General features: G+C 41.9%; 1 protein-coding gene across 2 annotated transcripts in view; it reads left to right on the forward strand.

Annotated features, from left to right (window-relative positions):
• Positions 1-17,982, forward strand: part of Ptpn9 (protein tyrosine phosphatase non-receptor type 9) — an 83,005-nt gene that overhangs the window by 26,289 nt on the left and 38,734 nt on the right. Inside the window, exons 1-5 of one of the 2 annotated variants that reach the window (XM_051156516.1) lie at positions 997-1,197; positions 6,663-6,806; positions 8,921-9,010; positions 9,678-9,802; positions 14,169-14,274. In XM_051156516.1, coding sequence (XP_051012473.1) covers positions 1,012-1,197; positions 6,663-6,806; positions 8,921-9,010; positions 9,678-9,802; positions 14,169-14,274 — 651 coding nt within the window. In that variant the 5' untranslated portion in view covers positions 997-1,011. Of the gene's footprint in view, positions 1-996; positions 1,198-6,662; positions 6,807-8,920; positions 9,011-9,677; positions 9,803-14,168; positions 14,275-17,982 lie in introns of those variants that run through there. The other variant, XM_051156517.1, reaches the window with a different exon arrangement.

Here is a 17,982-nt window from a genome sequence, read left to right on the forward strand (position 1 = left end):
CAGAGTTGCAGGTGTGTGCCACTAACATGCCAGGGTTGCAGGTGTGTGCCACTAACATGCCAGGGTTGCAGGTGTGTGCCACTAACATGCCAGAGTTGCAGGTGTGTGCCACTAACATGCCAGGGTTGCAGGTGTGTGCCACTAACATGCAGTCTTGTTGGTTTTCTTCTCTCTATACATTATTTCAGCACCAGTGGATAGCATCCAGCGTGTCATCTGTTTAATTTCCAGTTTTCTCTGCTGTTTTATAGCAAGTTCTCAAATATCTTTGGCCTTGCTGCCATAGTAAGCGACTTGGTGGCCTATGATCCAGCCCTTGGGAGGCAGAGGCATTGAGATCTCTAGAAGTTCAAGGCTAGCCTGATCCACATAGAGGAGTCCCAGGCCAGTTAGGGCTACACAGTGAAACCCTCAAACAAACAGCTCCCACAAAAAACCCACTTCAAAATAAACTCCAAATAAACATGATTTGTGGAGTGTAGTTACACTCTCTGTCTTTGATTGTGCTGGAACAAATCTTACTTTTACTGAAAGAGTCAGTTGAAGGGGATTATAAGTGATAGTACCAGTTTTTCAGTATATTAATTCAGATCTTTTCCCAAAGGAAGATCAATGCTATTTGAACTGTGACCCCTTGTAGCTACTTAGAAGCCAAGATGTATTCCAGCATTGACCTTGAGCTGAAATAGTTTCTAAGCTGTGACTCATCTCTTGGCCTGTTCCTTTTTTCACCAGGAAATACATTGAAAATTAATTTGAAGAATTTCAGTTATCCCTCTTGAAGAGTATGTTGCTTGTCAGAGTTTCTAGGACATGTTTTTTTCTGGTGATCAACAGGGAAACCACTGAGTATGTACACACATACACACAGACACACACACACACACACACTCATCTTACTGGTTGTACAAAATTCACGTGTAAGAAGATACGTAAATTTATCTAGAAAGACTGTGAAGATGAGACCACCCTTTCTGACTTTTTTCAGGTTTTATCTATTTTGCCAGAGGGATGGAGATGCAGGAGTCTGAGGCCAAACAGAACAGGTGGTGTGTGTGTGTTTGTATCTGTAAACATCACATCACTGTTTACAGTACATTGGTCTCTCTTCATTTAGGGCCTGTACAAGCCAAACCAGGAGGAATTGTTCCCGTGCTTCCAGCCAAGAACAACATCCTGACCAGCAGGGGGACAGAGGTCAGCTTAAGGCAACAGCTATTGGGAGAGAGCTGCAGGACATTAAGAATTTTGGAGGAACTGAGTTTGTTAAAAGCAGACACAGTGTAGAAAAGAACACTTGATCTTAGCTAAAAGGCTGAGAAGTAATTAGAGAAGAGCCAACACTGCATGTTCTCATGTATTTATGGAATTTAAAGCATTCGAAGTCTAGAGTGGTGGGCGCCAGAACTGGAAGGTGAGCAGAATGGAGAGAGATGAAAGTACAACGTGGAGTGAAGTGACAGAGCTCCTGCATAGGGTAGCAATTATAGTTCATGATAAGGTTAAAAGTAAAATTGCTAAGAACACATTTCAAGTGTTTACATCATAATAAAATAATTAAGCCTGGCATGGTGGCACACACCTTTAATCCCAGCACTCACGAGTCAGAGGCAGGCGGATCTCTGTGAATTCCAGGCCAGCCTGGTTTACAAAGTGAGTCCAGGACATCCAGGGCTACACAGAGAAACCCTGTCTCAAAAAACAGAAAGAAAGAGAGAAAGAAAGAAAGAACCAACAACAACAACAAAAAAGAAACCAAACCAAAACAACCCCCCAAAAACCAAAAAATGATAAAATAATTATTTCAGCTAATAATTTGTTTGATTTAATCATTCTGCAGTATATAAATATGTGCACATGTAGGTATAAAAACATCATACTATTCCCCATAAATATATCATGAATTTTTCATTACATATGAAAACAATACAAATTAAAAACATGAAAGATTTTCTATGCAAATGAGTTTTAAATTTTTATATCCTGGGTATGGTGGCTCATGCCTTTTAATCCCACCAGTCAAGGGGCAGAGCAGGTGGATCTGTATAAATTCAGAGCAAACCTAGTCTACAAGGAGTTCCAAGCCAGCCAGGGTGTCCTAGACTAAGTCTCAAAAAAGAAAGGAGAGTTGCGCATGATGGCATACACCTGTAATCTCAGCACTCGGGGAGGCAGAGACAAGTGGATCTCTGTGAGTTCGAGGCCAGCCTGGTCTACAAAGAAAGTCCAGGACAGCCAAGGCTACGCAGAGAAACCGTATCTCAAAAAAAACAAGAACAAAAAAGGAAGAGGAAGAGGAGGAAGAAATTTTTTTTTAAAAAGGCAAGATATGAGGGCTGAGGAGATGGCCTAGCGGTTAAGAGCACTAACTGCTCTTCCAGAGATCCTGAATTTAATTCTCAGCAACCACATGGTGGCTCACAACCATCTGTAATGAGATCTGATGCCCTCTTCTGGTGTGCAGGTGTACATGCAGGCAGAACATTGTATATGTAATAAATAAATAAATCTTTTTTTAAAAAAAAGGTAAAATATACTTTGAAGGAAGTATATGAAACTGCTACTCTGGCTGGCCTGTTACTTGCTATGTAGACCAGGCTGGCCTGCCACTTGTGAAAATACTTCTGCCTCTGGCTCCTGAGCAGCACTGGTGTGATGTGAGACATTATATCTGACTTTGTTTTGTAGCAGTTGCCTGGGAATTCAAAATTTTCATTTTAGAGCAGTGGTTCTCACCCTGTGGCTCATGACCCCTTTAGGTTGTATATAAGATAGCCTGCTTATCAGATACTTACATTACAATTCGTAACAGTAGCAATAAAATAATTTTATGGTTGGGATCACCACAACATGAACTATATTAAAGAGGTTACAGGGTTAGGAAGATTGATAACCACTGTTCTAGAGGGAAATTTTCTTTTGTTTTGTTTTGGGTTTTTTGTTTTTTTGTTTTTGAGACAGGGTTTCTCTGTGTACCCTTGGCTGTCCTGGACTCACTTTGTAGAACAGGCTGGCCTCAGATTCACATCCATCCGCCTACCTCTGCCTCCCGAGTGCTGGGACTACCCACATACACCATCACGCATGGATTTTAGACATAGGTTTCTTAAGACTCAAGAAGTTTTGCCGGGAGTGGTGGTGCACACCTTTAATCCCAGCACTTCGGAGGCAGGGGCAGGCAGATCAACGTGAGTTTGAGGACAGCCTGGTCTACAAAGCAAGTCGAGGACAGCCAAGTCTACACAGAGAAACTCTGTCTCAGAAGGAAAACAAAAAAACAAAAACAAAAACAAAAAAAGACTAAAGAAGTTTTAACTTGTAAGTTGAAACATTCCTTCCAGGAAGGAGAAGAGGTTCATGAGACTCAGGAAGTAACAACTCACAAGATTCAAAAAGTTCCTGAAACTAGCAAGAGGCGTAGAAACCTTTTCCCTCTTACCCACCTTATAGAAGTAGGAACAGTTGGTAGAGGTAAGAGTGGATGCAGAGCCGGGGAGTGGTGGCTCACGCCTTTACTCTCAGCACTTGGGAGGCAGAGGCAAACAGATCTCTCTGAGTTCGTGGCCAGCCTGGTGAGTACAGGACAGCTAGAGCTCTTACACAGAGAAACCCTGTTTCAGAGAGGGGCGGGGCAGAGAATGAGACTAAATGAATATATATATGAATATGAATAAAAATGAGAATGCAGAGCGGCTTGGAGGAGGCTTTCTGACCTGCTGTGCTGCATGAAAATTGTGCACAGAGCTCTAAGGCTGTAGATTTCCAGTGTCACCAACCAGGTTGAGGGTGATATAGCTGCCTTTGAATTAATTGTCCCTGTTCCTATGACTTAATCCCAATAACCTCACTGGCTTACCAAACTGTAATTGTCACTTTCATTTGTAGTTGGTTACTTATCTGGGATAAATAGACATTTGGTTGTCATCTCTGCAGTGTCACCTAACAGGCTCCTAGAAGGTGGTTTGTCACAATGAAGGGTCATCTTACCAGTTGGGTATGTGTTCATCATTTCCCCTTCTGGCCATTCAGATTTCCCCTTTCTACAATGTTTGCTGCCTGTTCTTACAGCTAAGCAGTGAGAGAGGTGTGCTCTCTTCCTCTAGTGTTTTATTTACAAACATTGGAAGTCCATTACAAGACTAGATTTAAAAGGTGATGTCTTAAACTGGGTGTGCACACACCTTTAATCCCAGCATTTTGGATGCAGAGATCAGAGGATCTCTGAGTTCCATACCAGCCTGGTCTAGGTAGTAAGTTCCAGGCTGCCAGAACTACACAGTGAAACCCTTTCAAGAAAAGAGTAAAAGGTGATATGTTCACCAAAAAGCATACCCCATTTGAAAAGTTTTTGGGGACCTTCCTGACTGGCTGGGGCTTTGTCTTGGCATCAGTGTCTGCTTTTCTTTCTTTTCTCATTCTGATGCTGGGTACCCACTCTACAGATAAACTCAAATGGTTTTCTTAATTTGTTATGTTGTCTTCTCTGAGACTCTCTGGTCTGGCTTCAGCTGGTTGTGGGTAGTGTGATCTCCTGAAATCTTTTCTTGATGGTCTGCTCCTTGACTCTTTCCGTGCTCTGTGCTTGGTTAGTTTTCTGCTTCTTTTTCTGAAGTGATATGTTATATTTCCTCACTTGCAAGGCTCAACACTCAACTGTGCTCAGGCCTTGGACTTTCCCCTAGTTTATAAACATCCTTTGTGCTTTCCTAGAAAATTGGGGATGAATCAGGTGCTGTGTTGTAAGGTATGCTGACTCTCCTGGGATTCTAGTTTGATAGTTGTTTAAACAGTATGGAGCAATTTGGATTGGATTTGCAAGGGAGGATTATTGCCAAGTCTCTGAAGTAGGTCATAGCCCTTAGCCTTTCCCCCTTGTTTTCTTTTTGTTTGTTTGATAGGGTCTTGAGTGGTGTAGGCTGGCTGTGTAGGCCAGGGTAAACTTGGAGACTCTTTTGCCTTTCTCCTCGTCCTCTCTTCCTCCTCCTCCTCCTCCTCCTCTTTTTCTGGTTTGTTTTTTACTTTTTTTTTTTTTTTTCCTGTCCTGGACCTCACTCTGTAGGTCAGGCTGGCCTCAAACTCAGGGATCTGCCTGCCTCTGCCTCCCAAGTGCTGGGATAAAGATGTGCGCCACCATTGCCTGGCCCTTTTGTTGCCTCTGGAATGATGAAATTTCAGGCATGTGTAACCCTTATTCCCCCACCCCACCCCATTGAGGCAGGGTCTCTATTAAATAGTCCTGGCTATCCTGCTTGATATGTAGAACAGAATGGCCTCAAACTCCCAGAGATCTACCTACCTGTGCTGGAATTAAAGGCATGTGCCACCATGCCTGCTTCCCCCTTATTTGTCAACTGATAACTTAGTAAGAGAGACTTCCCAATGGGCCTCACACCTTTGGAGTAGCTTCAGCTTTATATTTTTCCCTGGCATAGGTTAAGAAAAAGTATGGCTTAGTTTGAATAGATACATCTTTTTGTTGTTGTTTTGCTTTTTTTGAGACAAGGTCTCACTATATATCTGTGACTGTCCTGGAACTCACTATGTAGGCCATGCTGACCTTGAACTCATAGAGATCCTCCTGCCTCTCTCTGCCTGCTGAGTGCTTATATTAAAGGGTTGTTCCACTACACACAACAGAATAGATAAAATCAACTGTGAGTTGATTGATTGATAATGGGTACACTTAAAATTCAGAAATTTCATCATTTTCTAGACTAATAGTCAAGAAACGTTTCTAAATTGTTAGAACAGAATGGCAGTGCAGAAATCTTTTAGCTACTCAGAATATACATGCACAAAAAAAATCTTAATTTAAGTAATTCTAAAATGAAGAAATAGAAAGACATTTTGTCTGACCCTAGGGGTGCTGGCAGGGTGTGCTCTAGTCTCAGTTGTTAGAAGGGGCCATTTCTCATTACTTGTTCATGCATGCCAATCCCGTGTCCTCTCTCTGAACTGACTACACTTTTTACCCTAAAAATAAAGAATAAAATTATATACATTTTTTTGTTTTGCTTTGTTATTTTGGTTTTTTGAGACAGGGTTTCTTGGTGTAGCCTTGGCTGTCCTGGACTCGCTTTGTAGACCAGGCTGGCCTTCAACTCACAGAGATCCACCTGCTCTGCCTCCCGAGTGCTGGGGTTACAGGTGTCTGTGACTGCACCCAGCAAAATTCTATAAACTTTAACCATTTTAATTTTTCTTATAAATTAAAAGTTAAAATTACTCTTATTTGTATGTTTGCATGCTTGCATGCATGTGGAGTTCAGAGGACAATTTGAAGGGATCTGTTCTTTTCCTTCTGCCATGTGGCAGGTGCCTTTATCTGTCGAGTCATCTTTCTAGCTACCCCTCTCCTCTTTTTTTTTTCTCCCCAAGACAGGGTTTCTCTGTGTAGCCTTGGCTGTCCTGGACTCACTTTGTAGACCAGGCTGGCCTTGAACTCACAGTGATCCACCTGTCTCTGCATCCCTGAGTGGTGGGATGACAGGTGTGGGCCATCTCCCCGGGCTTCTCCTCTCTTTTGTGAGACTGGCCTAAAACTTGCTGTGTAGCTAAGTCTTGTTTGGGGAACAAATAATAATTTTTGCCTGCTTCTTCCTTTGATGTTTCTAAACTGTGCTCTCTTTTTGCTAATTATTCTTACTTTGTTTGTTAAACAGGCTACCAAGCAGTTTCTGGAGGAGATTAACAAGTGGACGGCTCAGTACAATGTCTCCCCACTCTCTTGGAATGTGGCTGTCAAGTTCCTCATGGCCAGAAAGTTTGATGTGCTCCGGGCCGTAGAGTTGTTTCACTCCTACAGAGTGCGTGGCGCAATGCTAGCTAAGTGTTTGGGGTTTTTTGTTTTGTTTTGCTTTTGTTTTTTGTCTCCTTCATACATATTGATTTTCTAGTTCTCGTTCACCCTGTTAAAAATGGATCAGTGTCCACCATCCCTGTGAGAACCTAGGGTGGGCTGGCCAGTCTGGGAATACTACTTATGTGCCTAAAGTTTGCTCCTTGTGATGATGAGTACCTTGATGTCATCCTGTGACAAACTTTTTCCTGGAGTTTGAGCCCTTGCTCTCTTCTCTGCCTCCTGGCTAACATATCTGGTATATTTCACAGGCTAAGTTTACAGCCCCTTGAAGTTTTAGAAAGCTGCCGTTTTGGTGAACGATGAGCTTAGAGAGTCATTCAAGAAAAGGGTGGGGGGGTGTTAGTTCTGGGAAAGAAGACAGCTGTATTAGGTCCTGTTAATAGCAGTGTCTGTTTTGTTGTTTGCTTTGTTGACACAGGGTTTCTCACCAATGTAGACTTCCTCTGCTTCCCTAGTGCTGGGATTAAAGGTGTGAGCCGCTACCACCTGACTGTGCTTTTAAAAAATTACTTCACGGTTTTATATGTATGAGTATGTATGTTTACCATGTGCATACCTGGTGCTCACAGAGGTCAGAAGAGGGCATTGGATTTCCTAGTTCTGCACGTACAGGTAGTTGTGAGCTGCCATATGGGATGCCGGGGCTGGAATCATGTCATCTAGCTACAAGAGCACAAGTGCTCCTAACTGCTGAGCCAACTCTCCAGCCCCCTTAGGACTTTTTGTTTGTTGTTTGTTTTTGAGACAGGGTTTCTCTGTGTAGCCTTGGCTGTCCTGAACTTGCTTATGTAGACCAGGCTAGCCTCAAACTCAGAGATCAGCCTGCCTCTGCCTCCCTGAGTGCTGGGATTACAGGCATATACCATAGTGCCCAGTGTGAGAACTTTTCTTTTTCTGAGACAAGGTTTCTCTGTATAATAGCCCTGGCTGGCCTGGAGCTCTCTTTGTAGACGAGGCTGGCCTTGAACTCACAGAGATCTGCCTGCCTCTGCCTCCCGAGTGCTGGGATTAAAGGCATGTGTCACTACACCCAATCAAACTTTTTTTTCTGAAGTAGAGATAGTATATTTCTTCAGAAAAATTTTCTAACCACGAAGTAACAAAACGTACAACTTTTTTTCTTTTTTTTTTTTTTGGTTTTTTGAAACAGAGTTTCTCTGTGTAGCCTTGGCTGTCCTGGACTCCCTTTGTAGACCAGTCTGGCCTCGAACTCACAACGATCTGCCAGCCTCTGCCTCCTGAGTGCTGGGATTAAAGATGTGCACCACCACACCCGGCTTGCCATAGTATTTTTGGAGGGTGTATCTCAATGGTTATCCTGGGGCCAGAATGGCAGTATTATTAAGTACATAATGTCAGAAGAGGTGGAGAAAAGCCCTAGAGCTAGATGGGTAGGAGCTGCTTAAACTGGTATGTGAGGAAAATGAGTCAGATATTCTGGATTGAGACTTCTGTGTCAAGATCAATCCTGGTAGCATTTATTAATTTCGGAAACATTGAAGTGGAGTGGATTCATATAGAAAGAAGGTCATGAGTTTGGTTTGTACGTGCCTTTGGGCTATCCTATATCCTATATCATATAGACATGTCCTATAAACAGAATCTGAGTGTGAGGTGCAGAAAAGAAATGTGTACTAGAGCTGGCTGTGGCGGTACACCTGTATAATCCCAGCACTCTGGACGCAGAGGCAGGAGGATCTCTGTGAGTTCGAGGCCAGCCTGGTCTGCAAAGTGAGTCCAGGACAGCCAAGGCTATACAGAGAAATCCTGTCTTGAAAAAGAAAACAAACAAAAAGAAAGAAAGAAAGAAAGGTGCACTAGAAATCGATAGTTTTGAATGACCAACCTAGAGCTGACTATTAGAGGCATCTGATAAGGTAGCTGTGGACAGGAATTTTGGCAACAGTTAGCTGCCTTGGATGCTAAGGCATGGTACAAAGGAATTCACAGTTTGTTTAGTTGATTTCTATGTATCTTAGCTCTGAGATGGCTACATAAGGTTGTTCTGGATATGTTGTATTTTCATATTAGTTCATCTCTTTATTGTTTCCTTTTTAGGAAACAAGAAGAAAGGAAGGCATCGTGAAACTGAAGCCTCATGAGGAACCTCTCCGTTCTGAGATCCTCAGTGGGAAGTTTACCATCTTGGTGAGTCTTTAGAACCTGTCTTGGGTTTGTTACATCCAATTGTAGCTGTTGTCCTAGTTAGATTTTTGTGTCTACATTCCTAATCAACACATTTTGCCACTAAATTATTTGAATAAAAATTGGGTTATTGCTGATTAAAATGATTAGACATTAATAATAGTCGAATTATTGAGTGAGACTTAAAATTTTTTTCTTCATTGATCCATCAGAGTTTTTGTTCAGCATCTTGGGAAGTGTAGATAATGTGTCAGAACACATCCTTACTTACTTAGTGCAAACTCTTCACTTATTAGAGATCTCTTGGTCTCTCAGATAAATATGTGATAATATGTTTAATGGGAACCATTATTTTGATCTTTTTCTCTCCATCATGCCTTGGAAATTAGTTACAAAGCCAGTGTAGAATCAACCTTTGATTCTTCTGCAGTTGAAGAAAATGTGCCTTTTTTTTTTTTTCTTTTTAAAGCCACATATGGCTCATTGGAATGCCGAGAGAATCAGGTGTAGGGTAATGATAACAGTTCTCACTTTTTGGAAGGATGGATACAAATCAAGGAAGTTCTGTTAGTAGCTGCTCTCTTCATGTGTCAAACCTTTATCCCAGATAATAAGTCTAAAAGACTGCTGTGATTTTTTTTCTCATTATTTCCTGATTTATTTGCTATAGAATGTTCGAGACCCAACGGGAGCCTCCATTGCCCTTTTCACTGCCAGATTACATCATCCTCACAAGTCTGTCCAACATGTGGTACTCCAGGCCTTGTTTTACTTGCTGGACAGAGCTGTGGATAGGTAAGCAGTAAGATTATTTTGTGGGTATCCACCTCATTTAGGAAAGTGACAGTTTTTGAATTGATTAAACTTAGAAGTGCTCTCACCATGGCCCTAGGATAGAGCCTGGACAGTCTATGAGTAAAAAACAATCATGGTTTTTGTTTGTTTGTCTGTCTGTCTGTCTGTCTTATTTTTTGCTTTTATGTTTTTGTTTTGTTTTGGTTTTTGGTTCTTTTTTTCTTTTTTTCTTTTTGAGACAGGGTTTCTCTGTGTAGCCCTGGCTGTCCTGGACTCACTTTGTAGACCAGGCTGGCCTGAACTCACAGCAATCTCTGTGCCTTTGCCTCCCGAGTGCTGGGATTAAAGAAAGGCACACACCACCAGCCACAACTCATGTTTTTAAGAATGTGTGTGTTTCTGGTATCATCGGGGTGCTGGATGCTCTTTGTTTGCATCACCTTGCCTACTTGAGGATTAATAGAAGCTGAGAAAGACAATTCATAATAGTTGTTAATACACTTAGAATGATTTATTTGAAGAGAGTAAGGGAGAAAGGCACTCTTTTGATTCCGTGTGTGTGTGTGTGTGTTTGTGTGTGTGTGTTGTGTGTGTGTGTTAATATAAGACCTCCACATGCTAATATAGAGCACAAACTCTTAACCATTAGCCTATATCCTTATTTCTCTCTTTTTTTTTTAAACTTTTAACTTTGAGATGCAGCCCAACTTAGTTACCCAGGCTGGGCTTGAAATCATTCCATAGCTCAGGAATTTAGTATTTTCCTGCCTCAACATCTCAAATAGCAGAAATTACAGGCCTAGGTCACGAGGCCTAGGTCATCTTTGTGTTAGTTCTGTTCATGTTAAAATGCTCTGGGGGCCAGGCAATGGTGGCACACACTTTTAATCTCAGCGCTCACCACTCACCACTTTGGAGGCAGAGGCAAGTGAATCTCTGAGTTTAAGGCCAGCCTGGTCTACAGTTCAAGGTCCAGGACAGCCAGGGCTACACAGAGAAATCCTGTCTCGAAAACAAAAGACGCCCTGCAAACAAGTCTGAGAGATATTAGGCCAGAAAGCTGAAGATGAGGCTCCAACATTATAAAGTATTTTGGGTGACTGGTCAGGCAGTAAACTGTCTTAAGTCAATTTGTACATTTTGGAAGCTGCTAATCCACACTACTGGTTCACTCAGGAATTTAAGTTTTATTCCTTCTCAAGTCTCTGAGGGGCAATGAAGACAAGATAGCATAGTTCTACAACCATGCTTAGTTGGTTAGGGGACAAGATCGTTTTAGATCAAGATAAAGAAGTTAAGCTATTAGAGTTGAGATAGGATAAATATTGAATCTCATTCAGAAATTTAAACCCAAGAAGACAGGAAAAACACTTACTTCAAATGAGACGAACGCAGATGGCCAAGTCACTATGAATGTAACATGTATAGAACTCATTATTCTCATGATTGTCACATGGTTCACCCTGCTGTATGTAGTTTGTTTTATACACATGTAATAAAATAAAAGTATTTAAAAAAACAAAGAAAAAAAAAGAAAACAAAAGACAAATAAGATACCCAACAAAAGCAAATAAACACTCTCTGAGGGCTAGAGAAATGGCTCAGAAATTAATAGCACTGGATGTTCTTCTAGGGGGCCCAGGCTTGATTCTCAGCACCCACATGGTAGCTTATAACCATCTATAACTCCATTCCTAGGAGACCCTGGATTGCCTGGTCTACATAATATATTTCAGGCCAGCCAAGGCCACATAGAGAGAATCTCTCTTGATAAAAACTAAGACAAGCCGGGCATTGTGGTGCACGCCTTTAATCCCAGCACTAGGGAGGCAGAAGCAGGTAGATCCCTATAAATTCGAGGCCAGCCTGGTCTACAAAAGGAGTCCAGGACAGCCAAGGCTACGTAGAGATATCCTGTCTCGAAAAACCAAAAATTAAAAACCAACCAACCAAACAAACAAACAAAAAATCAAACCAAACAAACAGATCTGGGAGTTGGGGTTTTGTGGCTTAGTGGTAGACAGTTTGCCTATTGCCCTGTGTTTAATACCCAGAGCTACACAAATAAGTAAATCACATGCCTTTAGTCCTAGCATTCTGGAGGTACAGGAAAGTGGGGCTGTGTGATTTGATGCTAGTTTGGTCTAAATAGTGAATTCCAGGCTATCTGGAGCTATGTGGTAATTCTTTGCCTCAGAAAAGGCGGGGTGGGTGACCAGGGTGCCAGAGATAGCTCAAGAGTTAAGAGTACTAGCTACTCTTTCAGAGGACTGGGTTTCTATTCCCAGCACCTACCTAGTGGCTCACAACCATTGGTAGCTCCAATTTCAGGGGACCCGATACTCTCTGACCTCTGGTTACCAGACATGTGGTGCACATACGTATATGGAGGCCAAACACTCATACATAACAAAAAAAAAACCCCACTTATCTTGACCCATTATACTTGTAATCTTGGCATTTAGTGGGTGGCAGGAAGATGCTTTGATTTTGAAGCCAGCTTAGGCTTTGAGGAGAGACTCTGTCTCAAACAAAACAAAACAAAACAAACAAACAAACAAGAAACAAAATAGCAACAACAGACCCTGAGCACAGCCTATTGGGTCACACAAAGTTTAGTATCTTAGAGACTAAGGTGGAGCCGGGCGTGGTGGCGCACGCCTTTAATCCCAGTACTCGGGAGGCAGAGGCAGGCGGATCGCTGTGAGTTCAAGGCCAGCCTGATCTACAAAGCGAGTCTAGGAAAACCAAGGCTATACAGAGAAGCTCTGTCTTGAAAAACCAAAGGAAAAAGAAAAAAGAAAAAAAGAAGACTAAGGTGGTGGTATCGTGGATTTAAGGCTAGCTTCAGCTACATAAAGAGTTTTTTTGGTTTGGTTTTTCTCTGGTTGTCCAGCCCTGGAACATGCTTGGTAGACCATGCTGGCCTTGAACTCAGAGTATCCTGCTTCTGCCTCTCCAATGTGGGATAAAAGGCAATGGTCTGCCTGGCTTGTTTTGTTTGTTTTGAGATGGGTTTCATAAAGCTTTGCCTGGCCTAGATTATGGATTTACAAATTGAGAGCAGCCAAGAGATTGTCTGAGGTGGGGCTCTCTGAATAGTTAACTAGTTACTGTCTCAGTTGTTACTTTTTTTTTCCCCGTTTTTTTGAGACAGCGTTTCTCTGTGTAGCCTTCGTTGTCCTGGACTCACTTTGTAGACCAGGCTGGCCTTGAACTCACAGCGATCTGCCTGCCTCTGCCTCTCGAATGCTGAGATGAAAGGCATGTGCCACCATGCTGGGCTGACAGCATCTTTGCTCTTAGTGAACAATAGTCTCTCTGGGGTTATAAAAAGGAGTCAAGGGGATGGAGGGATGGCTCAGTGGTTAAGAGTGCCGCCTGCTCTTCCAGAGGTCCTGAGTTCAATTCCCAGCAACCACATGGTGGCTCACAACCATCTATAATGTAATCTGATACCCTCTTCTGCAGATAAAGCACTCATATGCAATAAATAAAATAAATCTTTTTTAAAAAAAGGAGTCAAGATTAATAGCAATGATGTAGGGGCCAGTAGAAATGAATTCTGCCTGAAAAAAATTCTGTGCATTTTAAAATTAAAGTTTTTTTCCTATAAAACTAATTCACTGAAATTAAGGAATATAATATTAGACACACAACCAATTTTAAACTTACATACTTGAACTGAAATTTGTAATTCATAATTGGCAAGAATTTGAGATTATTTTAATGTTAACTCTTGAGGCAATGCTTCCTCTTAGGTTTTATAGACATAAAATGGTCTGGGTTTTACAGGAGGGGATGCAAAGACACGGACACAAAATATGCACCTTGAGGTGGCTCATACCTATAATCCTAACACTAAGAAGGAAGAGTCAGGAGGATTGTCTTGAGTTTGAGGCCGAGCTGAGTTTCATAGTGAGTTCAGAGCCAGCCTGAGTGCCATGAAACCTTCTTTGGAAAAACTACCACAAATAAGTGTGAAAACTTTTTTATGTAGAAATAGTTTAATCAAATAACTTAGGTATGGACTGACAGGATGACTTGGTCTCTGAAAATACAGGGTTTACTAACCTGAGGACGTGCTCTACAGCTCTGGATCTCATGGTGTAAGGAATAGATGGAACTGACACCTGAAAATTTTCTTCTGATTCCCACACTTACTGTGGCAGACTACACACACACACATACACACACACACACACACACACACACACACACATACACACACACAGAGCACGGAGGAGGATAATAATATTTCTAATAAATTTTGAGTGTGCAAATTAAAAGCACGTAAGGATCTGGCTTAGCTTTGAATGAGGCCTTTGTATTGAATTAAATGCTTTGTTTAATGATTGGTTTACAGCTTTGAAACTCAAAGGAATGGACTGGTGTTCATCTATGACATGTGTGGGTCTAATTATGCCAACTTCGAGCTAGATCTTGGCAAGAAAGTCCTAAACCTGTTGAAGGTAAGGTTGTAAAGGGGAGTCCTTCTAAGTATTCTGTTTTTTTGTTTTTTTGTTTTTTTTTTTAATTTATTTATTATGTGTGCAGTGTTTCACCTGTATGTATGCTGGCACACCAGAAGAGGGCACCAGATCTCATAGATGGTTGTGAGCCACCGTGTGGTTGCTGGGAATTGAACTCAGGATCTTTGAAAGAGTAGCTGGTGCTCTTAAGCTCTGAGCCATCTCTCCAGCCCCCCTCCCCCTTTTTTGAATTCTTTGGGAAAATATTTAGAAAAATGTTAACTTCAGATATTCAGTTTTAAAGGTCACTTATACACAATAACCAATATCTGCTTCCTTAGACTAGAAGTGGTCTTAAAAGTCAAGTTGAGCCAGGCGTGGTGGCGCACGCCTTTAATCCCAGCACATGGGAGGCAGAGGCAGGCGGATCGCTGTGAGTTCGAGGCCAGCCTGCTCTACAAAGTGACTCCAGGACAGCCAAGACTACACAGAGACACCCTGTCCTGGGGGAAAAAAAAAAAGTCAAATTGAAAGCTTTGAGATGGCCTAGTGGCTCTTACATGAGATCCAAGCACTTGGGAAGCAAATGCAAGAGAAATGCCATGGATTTGAGGCCTGACTCAACTACATAGTAAATTTTACTTCAGCCTTAGCTACAAAGGAAGATGCAGACCAGCCTGAGCTACATATGGAGTGAAATCTTTTCACAGTAAAACAACAAATAAACTAAGAAGGAAATAAAACTGAAAAAATCACAGACAAATTCTTAGTCATAAAAATGTCCCTTTTCCTGAGTTTTGTGGAAAAGTAATTAATAAAGGCCTACCCTTTATTTGACAACTGTGCTCAATACCATCTAGCCAGTGACTTTTTAGTAATGTGTTGGATGAAATGTGTTCTGCGTTTCACCTTAGTGCATGTAAGTTTATTTGGTCTATTTATATTCATGTAGAATTATGCACATATGTAGATGTATAAAAGTCCTATACACATTGCCTCATAGTTCCTTATATATCCCTAAATCTTAGGCCTAGTGGCTTATTTTGTAAATGTATGTGTACATGTATGTATGTGCATGCATGTGCTTGTGTGTGTACAGGTGCATTTGTGTCCCTGTATCTAGAGAGGCCCGCAGACAATCTTAGGCAAGAAAGTCCCAAACTTATTGAAGGTAAGGTTGTAAGGCATGGTATCACTTTTTTGAGATAAAGTTTGTCATCAGCCTGTAGTTCACCAATTAGGCTAGATTGGCTGGCTAAGATGCCTAAGGGATCTTACAAATGCATTCACCACACTTAGCAATTTTACATTCGTTCTAGATATTAAATTCAAATCCTTGTGCATGTGAGGCAAGCACCTTACCAACTTAGCCATTTTCCCCCAGCCACAAAGTTATTTTGCTTTTTGTATTTTAAAAGATAATGAGGTAGAGCTGAGGATATAGTCCAGCTGGTGCAATACTTCTTAGCATTAAGAGGGCCCTGCATTTGGTTCCAGGTGCCTACCGTCAGGAGGTGGAGGCAGGAGGGCTAGAAGGATTAGAAGGCCTTAGAACATGGCTGGTCCTATGACAGCATAGGTTACTCTTCTGTTGGTTAGACAACACCATGACCAAGGCAGTGTATAAGACAAAGTGTTTAATTGGGCTTATGGTTTCAGAGGGTTAGAGTCCATAATGGTGGAGCACAATCCTGGCGGTATTACCATCTGAGAGTTCCTATCTTGATCCGCATGCTGGGAATGGTACCAGTCTTTTGAAACTTCAAAGTTTGCCTTTAGAAGGTGCACCTTCTCTGGTAATGCCACACTTCCTAACCCTTCCTAAACAGTTCCACCAAGTTGGGACCAAGTATTCAAATATATGAGCCTATGGGGGCCATTGTTTGTTGATGTTAGGTTTTTTTTGTTGTTGTTGTTGTTGATATTACTTTTATAAAACTATGTTTGTTTCTCTCTTAACAAATAACTGATACTCTTATATTGCTGGGCTTCACAACACGATCTTGAGCAATTTAAGTCTGTTCTTAACCAACTATTTTGTCTTAATCTCAGCAAATGTTCTAGAGATACTTTCACTTTGTAGCTTTTTTCTGCTCCAGCTCCTTCCTCCTGATCGTCCCTGGACGTCTCCCATGGCTGAATCTCCTTCCTTTCCTGAGTACTCCTCCCCTGGTTGGCAGGAAGTCCAGCCCTAGTCTCTTCCCTGCTCATGGATGGGCTGTAAGCTGCATTATTGGCACAATAAGGGGACAGTTGGGGAGCAGAGTTTATGCAGCATTTAGACAGTAAATTCTGAGCGCAATGCTTGCAACCAGACATGAGGGGCATAGAAATCAGCATGCAAACTGCACAGTAACCTTGTGCCTACACATTCTCATTCGAACCACTAGAATGGGCTATAGGACATCATATCACAAACAGTAATACCTCCACCAAAAAACCCCTGCATTGTCATGTAAAACTATTTAACATTACTGGAGAAGATTGATTGGATGGCATAAAATAGATTGTGCACGTCAGTTATGGTGGCACATGCCCATAATGTCAGCATTCATCTTAAGGACGAATATGCATTCAAGGCTATTTTAGATTACATACTCAGATTCTTTGTCTCAGAAAGCAAGAATAAAAATATACAATTGGGGCTGGAGAGATGGCTCAGAGGTTTAAGAGCACCGTCTTCTCTTTCAAAGGTCCCGAATTCAATTCCCAGCAACCACATGGTAGCTTACAACCATCTGTAATGAGATCTGGTGCCTTCTTGTGGTGGGCAGGCACACGTGTGGGCAGGATACTGTATAAATAATAAATAAATCTTTTAAAAAATATATACAAATGACCGTAAATGTTCAGGAGCTGGAGCCGGCATGTGCTCAGTGGTAGCGCATGCACTTGGCATTTGAAGTGTGTTGCAATGAGGTTATAACACTAGCACCTGGGAAGCCAAGGCAGGAGGACTGCTGTCAGTTTAGGACCCGCGTGTGCGACGTATGAGCACCTGACCAGTCCAGGGGCCTATCTATAAAACCCTGCCTTCAACTTAGCTAAAACAAAACAAAACTGAGTATTTGGGCCAGATGTCCTAGCACCTAGGGGAGGGGAGGGGAGGATGGGGGAAGGTGGGCAGAGACGGGTGGATCTCTATGGGTCAAGGCCACCTTGGCCTACATAGCAAGTTTCAGGCCAGCCAGGACAACATAGTGAGACCCTTTCCTCAAAAGGAAAAAAAAAAAAAAAAGGCAGTTGTGTTTCAAGGATAGCTTTTCAGAAGTTGAATTGATTAAAGGGTATATGTACATTTTAAAGACTATATAATGGGGCCTGGAGAGATGGATCAGTGGTTAAGAGCACTGGCTGCACACAACTATCTGTAACTACAGTTCCAGGGGATGCAAGACTCACACCAATGCATATAAAAAAAAAAAAAAAAATAGATAGCCAGGCAGTGATGGCACATGCCTTTAATCCCAACACTCGGGAGGCAGAGGTAGGTGGAACTCTATGAGTTCAAGGCCAGCCTGGTCTATAAAGTGAGTTCAGGACAGGTAAGGCTACACAGACAAACCCTGTCTCGAACCCCCCACCCCAAAGACTATATAATGGAAGATGCCTTTCTAAAGACACTATTAATGAGCAGGCTTTCTAAGACTCTATAAGGTAACCTCTTTTCTCTGTTTAATCTTACTGTGAGACAGGGTTCCTACATAG

The sequence above is a fragment of the Acomys russatus genome, chromosome 14 (genome assembly GCF_903995435.1).
Source record: "Acomys russatus chromosome 14, mAcoRus1.1, whole genome shotgun sequence".
In the NCBI taxonomy this organism is placed as follows: Eukaryota; Metazoa; Chordata; class Mammalia; order Rodentia; family Muridae; genus Acomys; species Acomys russatus.